At 45.6% G+C, this 7,784-nt stretch overlaps 1 protein-coding gene across 11 annotated transcripts in view; it reads right to left on the bottom strand.

Moving 5' to 3' along the window:
- Positions 1 to 7,784, bottom strand: part of DLGAP1 (DLG associated protein 1) — a 337,165-nt gene that overhangs the window by 65,694 nt on the left and 263,687 nt on the right. For 10 of the 11 annotated variants that reach the window (XM_024120784.1, XM_024120783.1, XM_055080557.1 and 7 more), the window contains one exon: positions 1,685 to 2,061. In XM_024120784.1, coding sequence (XP_023976552.1) covers positions 1,685 to 2,061 — 377 coding nt within the window. The remainder of the gene's footprint in view (positions 1 to 1,684; positions 2,062 to 7,784) is intronic. The other variant, XM_024120788.1, reaches the window with a different exon arrangement.

Here is a 7,784-nt window from a genome sequence, read left to right as displayed (position 1 = left end):
CGTGGGATCTTCCCGGACCGGGGCACGAACCCGTGTCCCCTGCATCGGCAGGCGGATTCTCAACCACTGCGCCACCAGGGAAGCCCCATTTAACCCTTTTTAAGTGTACAGTTCCTGTGGCATTAAGTACATTCCCATTACTGTGCTACCATCAGCACTATCCAGCCCCAGAAGTTTTTCATCGTCCCAAACTGAAAGCCTTACAGGAAGCTGGATTTTGTAAACTCCCTCCTTCAAATAATCCTACGTGGGCTCGATGAGAAAACAGTCTCAGGAAGATTAAATAATTTGCCTGGGACGACACAGAAGACCGACCTCTGCTCTTCCCCACCCCTCGAAATCCTCTGGACGGTGGGAGGGAATTAACTCCTGGGATTGGGGTTGGGGTGAGGGTGGGTGGAGGCTGGCTTCAGGCCCGGGGCCTCCTGCTGGGTCATCTGGTCCCAAGCACCCGTGCTACAAGTTTTTTTAGGAAACTTTACCAGTCGTGCCATGGAAACCTGTTGGTTATAAAAAAGCATTTGACTCATTGCTACCAGAGAAAGTTTAATTGTCCTTTCAAAGTGGACTCTGCAGAATGGATGGTGAACATCCATCATCGTTGTGAAAACGTACCCCACGCCTGGTGCTTAGATGTGCCTGAGAGTTGGTTCAGCGTGGATAGATTTATGGGCCACCACGTCAGGAAGTTATTATTCAAAGGGCACCTGCAGAACGGTACAGCACAACAAAAATGGGGGGAAAGAATGACTCTTCTCCATGGATGGGAGGAAATTTCTAGCAGGGTAAGCCAAGCTGAACCCATCTAACAACCAGTTTGATCTTATCATTGGGCAACAGCAAACAGAGAACTAAACTGAGAAGCCTGCCGAAGTATCTACCTTTTTAATGAAATGCATGATTAAATAGCCCACAATTACGCTGACCCTGGTGCACATTCTTTCCTCATGATGCTGTGATGGGAGTTATTGCTTTCCACGCTCTCCTTCCCTTTGGTCTCACTGGCCATCACTCCCATGTCTGTGCGAAGTGGTTCACATTTTTGTTCTCGTATGGTTACTCAATAGCGATGAACACACTGTAACACCATCCAGTCATCCACGTTGTTCTTGGATGCCCACTCCTTTTTTGAGAATCAAAATGTGCATTAGGAATTGAGGACACTTTATGTTTGATTGTGTTCATGTTTGTTTAATTATCTTCCCCTTGTCTCACCACATTCAAGTTCGTGAACAAAAATAAAAGCTGCTAATCAACTATACTTCAATTTTAAAAGATTGGATTTTTTGGGGGGGAAGAAAAGATGCTGATAATGTCTATAGACAAAACACCTTCGTAATTTTTTAAAATCACATTTCACAACATACAGGAGTCCAGAGCCAGTAATTTGAAAGTCTGGTCCTACAATAGCTACATCATCCAAAATGGCAAGATAGTGAATCTTCTGGAAAAAAAAAAGGGGGGGGTACATTTCTTCATTTGGATTTCCTCTTTCTTTTTTTTTTTTTTTTTTTTTTAACAAATTTATTTATTTTTTGGCTGAGGCACTCAGCTTGTGGGACCTCAGTTCCCCGACCAGGGATTGAACCCAGGCCGTGACAGTGAAAACGCGGAGTCCCAGCCCCTAGACCACCAGGGAACTCCCTGGGCTCCTATTTCAAAGGACAGAAAGGGAGGCTGTTACCTGTATCCCAATGGACAGGCATCGATTCTTCTTGAAGTGGTCCTTCTTCCTGTCCTCTGCAGTGATGGTGGCCATGGCGGCGGTGGTGGTGGTGACGGTGGCAGCATTGTTGCCCATGTGTTGACTTGCTGGGCCATGGATCTGGGCATTGGCGGCTTCGATGGCGGCTGTCAGAGCCTTCATACTGTCCAGGCTCTCCGTGGAGTTGCTCAGTCCAGACTGGCTGATAATATCCCCTCGCTGGCCCTGTCCATCCATGTAGGCGTCCTGGGCCGACTCTGTGCTACTCTGGGCTGTGATAGAAATGAAAGGTTTCGTGGTAGTTCTGGGTGGGACTGGAGGTGGTGTCTTCTTATATGTTGTAATGCAAGATGACACTGGAAGACAGTGAAAACAAAGACACTGATTTCTGCATGGGTTTTAATTGTCAATATTGTAACTGACATCCATTGGAAATTAGGGCCCACGAAACACACCAAGACATTGAACGTGAAAACAGGTCTGTTGATAGACTGAGTGAGATCCCTGCTTAGGGGACATATTTGGGCCTCCTCTAAGGCGACACCGCCATACGACTGAGAGGGAAAGAGACTGAAAAACACTGATCTCTGAGATGGAAGTTTCTGAAATGGAGATTAATATGAACTGACATAAAACAGACAGGACTAGCCATCTGTAGAAATCTTCCCGGGCAACAGGGCACCCTGAGAGATAATGTATAACACAGAAAAGACCTGGGAAATCTTTGCCTTCTCAGGGAAATATTAACCACAGCTAACGCTGAACAAAGTAACTCATTGGAGAAGATTCTGGGGGTCAATAAAGAACATTGAAAAAAAGAAGAAAGCAAAGAGGTTGTGAGCCTGTGTGTTCTAATCCTAAGAACAGGGCAAAGTGCCTATGGGGGAGGGGGAGGGGTGGGGAGGGAGCAGGGCACTGGTGGGGGGGCTGAGCTCAACCCACTGTCTTAATTTCTTGCACTTTGCTTTTATCTTGATTCCGTTTCTCCTTCCTCCTTTCCTTTTTCTTTCTTTCTCTTCCTTCCTTCCTTCCTTTTTCTGGGTATGTGCTCACTCTATAAACTTTAGTCCTGAATTGTGTTGCTGTTTCCGAGCAGATCTGTCCTCTGAGAGGGAGGACACCACGCACACGTCTCCTACTGTAAAATAAATGTACCCGCTGGTTGGGAGATCAGCCTGCGTGTGACCTGTAGGAACCCACTCCCCAAAGTGCTGTCCTTCAGGGCGACGTGATCAGCCCAAGGTTCTGCACAGTGAAGCGCCCCTTTTGGAGGTTCCCACTGGAGCAGCCTGCAGCCCCTCTCTGCAGACCTGAGGATAAACCCAGGGTCTTGAAGAAGCTGTACACACTGCTTCTCCGCATTCCATATTTGTGGAGCACGATGCAGGAAAACACAGATTGAAAAGAATGAAGTTTCCACGTGGGAACCGCCCCCTGGTAAAGAATGATTCCTTAACCAGCTTTCTAAAGACTTTTGTTGAGTCTCCTTAAAAAAATGGTTCAAACTGTTGTGTTTCCATCACTTTCTCCCCCACCTCATTCCCAGCCCCACCCTCAGCCTTTCCTTTTGGGACTGTTGTTAACACCAAATCGGCTAGTCCTGACCACACAATGCTAGCTAGTTACCCATGGTTCTAGTTGTCACTCCGGCCATCTCGCTGAATGAAATACTCACTCCGATATTCAGGGTGTTTCCTGAGGTCACTCAAAAAAAGCATCCTATAATGAACAATGAACAGAGGATCGCATTTCTCTGCCCTGCTGTTCCACTGCCCTGTGATTTGGTGTAATTTCCTTAACCATAAAAGATGGGGACAGAAATGTTTGGCTCCTTCCCAGGGCTTGCCCAAGAGTTGAAGGAAAAGAAACGCACAGATGTCACATTACAGTATCACATGTGCTCTGGAGGTGAGGGTAACCTGAATAATAGAAATGTAGCCTCCTCTCGGTTACCTGGGACTGGCAGAGTCTCCCCCAGGTAAACCTTCCATCTCAGCTGTGCGTGAATCACACATCTTTAAATATGAACAGAGCTCAGCAGTACACACTCCAAACCCTGCAGCTTTTAGCTAACGAGCCTGGGACCAGCGGGGGAGGCTCACAGCGCTGGCCGAGGCAGAGCTGGAGCAGGACCAGCCCGGGCTCAGGTTATCCCACCAGCCACAGGGAAGCCAAGGGATGCAGACACGTGCATGGTTGATGTTTCCCCTCACTTGATTGAGTTTCATGCACTGTAACCACTGAGGAGCTACCTTCCGCTTCCCAGGAAATTTGAAGGGGATAATGCTCGGTGTCAGTTACTCAGCTGCAGACCAGAGTGGGTGGGCCGGGGAGGGACCATCAGTAAGATAGAATCAATCTATCTATTCGAATCTAAGAAACTAGATCATTTTATGACTTCTCCTACAATGTGAACTCATTACAGTAAGTCCCCTAGATTGCGAACTTTCAAAGATGTGACTGTCCAGCTGTTGTGCTGTACTACTGTACTTTTCAAGGTACTGTACTGTAAGAATAAAAATGTTTTCTTTATTTTTTGTGTTTATTTTTAGTGTATTATTTGTGTGAAAAGTATTATAACCCTATTACAGTACAGTACTACATAGCCGATTGTGTGAGTTGGGTACCTAGGCTAACTTCGTTGGACTTACGAACAATTGGACTTATGAATGCGCTCTCGGAACAGAACTCGTTCCTATGTAGGGGACTTGCTGTATTTTGTTCGAAATGGGTTCTCAGGACATTCAGCCCGCCTATATTCCAAAGAAATGAAGTGCTACTTTCCAACATCAAATGTCTGACCCTTTGGATTGTTTACTGCTCCTTGTTAGCTACCCCCAGTTTCCTCCTTCGGTGTGGATAATCAAAACCGGACAACGCGGCCAAATACAGTACCGTATCATTTGCTGTGATTTACAGCACGATGTGATACCTATGATTTGGGGGTGGGGGTGTCACGTTATTTCCAGTGTGATGTCGGGGTTGGCTACACACCCCCTGGGGCCAAACGCAATTTGGTGCCATCTGGTGGCTGTTATCATTTCCTCTTCGATATCAATAGGGATAATAATTCTGGGGACTTGGATCGCCGGGGACTTTCAGGACAGCAGCAGCAATGCTAGGCATCCACTAGGGTTAGACTGGACGGGGAGGACCCTGGAGACGTGGCTTCCTCAACAGGCTGGCCCAGCCCCAATGCCCAAAGGAGTTAAGAATTTGAGATTGGCTCACTCTGAATTAGGGGACCATCCGCCATGGGGTTACATCCCAGGGTCTTTACTATGAGATTTTACTGGTGTTTAGAGCTTGGCACAATTCTGCCAGGGCCATCGGAGTCAAACTCAAAGAAGCACCACCTGTCAGTCATCAAATAGGAATTTTAAAGGAATTCAAATCTTTAAGATTGCACTTTGAGGGCGAAGAAAGGAGACCCAACACACAACTCACACTTCTCACAATTCCCTTCCTCTTCATGCTCCAGTTCTTGTGCATTTGGGGCTGCTCCAAAAACTCAGACAACTAACTCCCCCAATTTTTCCCAGCATCACGCTTTCTTAGTTTTGCAGGCTAAGCCCTAAACACTTCGCTTCTCTCTTTGTTGTTGTTTTGTTTTAAAAATTCTACTCTCGTGATTCAGCACCACGAATGATTTAGAATGCACTGAGGTCTGAGCACCAGGAGGCATGTGGTAGAGTGGGGCCCGAGGACGGTGAAACACAAGTTAATAAATCTTGTCTGGTCAAGACAGAAACACAAAACGAGGGGCTTACCTGCAGCAAGGGAAACACTTCATTTGTTTAAGAGGAACATTCTCAAAAAGACTGATTAAAAAACGCAAGTGCTCCTTTTACTCAAGTGGAACTTGAGAAAGAAATGATGCTGTTGGTTTAATCATTGTTACTGCTTTCCTTTGTTGGATAGGTTTATTTGTTCATATCAGATACATTGATTTTTTTTTTTTTCTCCTTCTTTGGGTCCTGGTGATGTGCTATCTCAGCTCAAAGTTGGCTGAAAAGTCTCCTGTCCATTTACAAGAAAAGTCAGCAGGAGTAGGTTTCCAGATTTCACTGTCATTACTTTCATTCACATAATAGTGTAATGCATCAAGAGACCAGAGATCGGTTTTTACATTTGAGTTAAGAATTTTTTTTTTTTTTTTTAAAGAAGAACTTATGGAAAAAAACAAATGAGAACAAATTCCCACTCTATTTCAGTTTGTAGCTGATTCTTCAATATCTTCTCCATTCGCATAGAAAGATAATGCTGTTGTTAAGTCTCAGGAAGACCAGAGCCAGGGATTATTTTTGTCTGGAGTGGTGAAGGATTTCTGGAAAACTACCTGGACTCTCTTTTCATTCCGGTTATCCTATGTATGTCAGCTGGACACGAAACAGATGTAGGAGCAAACCTACTTTTAATTTTTTCTTATTAATATGGACTTACTGGCTGAGCTAATGGGTCACATACTCTGAAGCTATGTTGAGGAATTATTTAGCAGTTCCTGGTTGCTGAACGTTAGAAACGCTTTCAGGTACAAGAACCAGCCCCAAAGGAACTACAAATAAAAACACAAAAGATCAACAGAAGAGTTCCAAAATATACAAGTACATGGCTGACTCTGTAGGTGTAAACAAGTTGTCCTACGTTGTTCTTAATCACACAGCAGGCTGTGATTTGATCTGCTTTTGCTGGTCAGAGCAACTTGGGATTTGCAGTGAGTCGTATCAGATGGTCTGCTCTTGCCGAGTCCAGACCACCAGAGAGAGAAGGGCTGCCTGGAACCACGGTCTAGTTTCCATCGAGGACAAAGGTCTCCTGATTTGAGTGACTTGGTCCAGCTGAACAGGAGGTTAACAAGCCCTCAAAAGGAAGTGTGTTATTGGAAAAGAGATTTTACAAAATGGAATGGGGTTAACAGTGGGGCGCTGGAGCTGGCTCTTATCAGCTTGCTATATTCAACTGTGCAAATCCCTCACCAAGTCTGTGTGCAGTGACATTTCCTTGCTAGCTTGAAACTGACCTTGGTGTGAGTGTTTACACCACGGAAATTGGCAAGTGCTGTGACTCAGTAGGTATATCCGCCCCCCCCCACCCCCCCACCCCGCCCCAGAGAGCTGGGTGTTAAGCATTTCCAGCACACCTACCACAGAGACCGGGTGCTATACAAAGTGTAACCCACAGACAGGTTTGGATTCACAAAGTATCTGATGAGTGCACGGTGAGATAGGTCATGAAAACATCCAGAGGAAGCGTTTAGAAACTTTATAGCAATTCTACAGAGATTCTGTCAGTTGAATCCATTAGAAAGATGATGGCTTGTTTTTTGCACGTTTTTGTTTTTTAAATTTCTTCTAGTAATTCATTTTTATTGCATTTTACCAAAATGTTGATCTGCAACAGGTTGGACATCCAATAAGCAAACCAACTGTCCATCACCAGAGATAGTTTGAGAAGCACCGATTTCGGAACGTTTGCAAATCTAGGGGACAGGGCAGTGGTATTGCACGTGAGATTGAGAGACTAGAGAGGTAACTTGAAACTACAGGCTACTTTAGAAAGCAAAACGATGCGGAGAGGCCAAAGGAAAGAAATGTGGGAGGACCTAAACTTGGGACATAAAGGGAGGACTGCACAAATACAGGAAGGGAAGAGTAGACTTGTGGTTTTTTAAGGTCAGGTAAGTTGTCTATTTCTACGAAGGCGTGTCTGCTTAGATGTGTGATATCTAGAATGAGGGAAAGATTGCCTTGCCGCCTTCCTGCCCTCCCTTTTAAGGGGAAATCACAGGGTTCTCGGAGGAGAGGAAAACCGTGTCCTATAAGGAATGGTTGAAGGAGAGAGGGTGTTTCGTTTGCAAGAGAAGGTAGACGGAGGGGGGTTTCCCATTATTTCGAAAGCTATTGTGTAAAGGATGGCATGGACTCGGGCCGTATGAGGCCCGCAGGGAAACCACAAAAGGAAAAGCTCAGAGAGGCGTAAAGAATACTTTTCTAGGAGTCGGTTGTCCAAGGATGGCACATGGGGCCCTCGCTGGGGAGTGAGCTCTCTGTCTGAGAAGTAGGGACCCATTGACAAGGAT

This window comes from Physeter macrocephalus, chromosome 19 (genome assembly GCF_002837175.3).
Source record: "Physeter macrocephalus isolate SW-GA chromosome 19, ASM283717v5, whole genome shotgun sequence".
NCBI lineage: Eukaryota > Metazoa > Chordata > Mammalia > Artiodactyla > Physeteridae > Physeter > Physeter macrocephalus.
The sequence above is the reverse complement of the archived record's forward strand: the minus strand, read 5'-3'. Positions and strand labels throughout refer to the sequence as shown.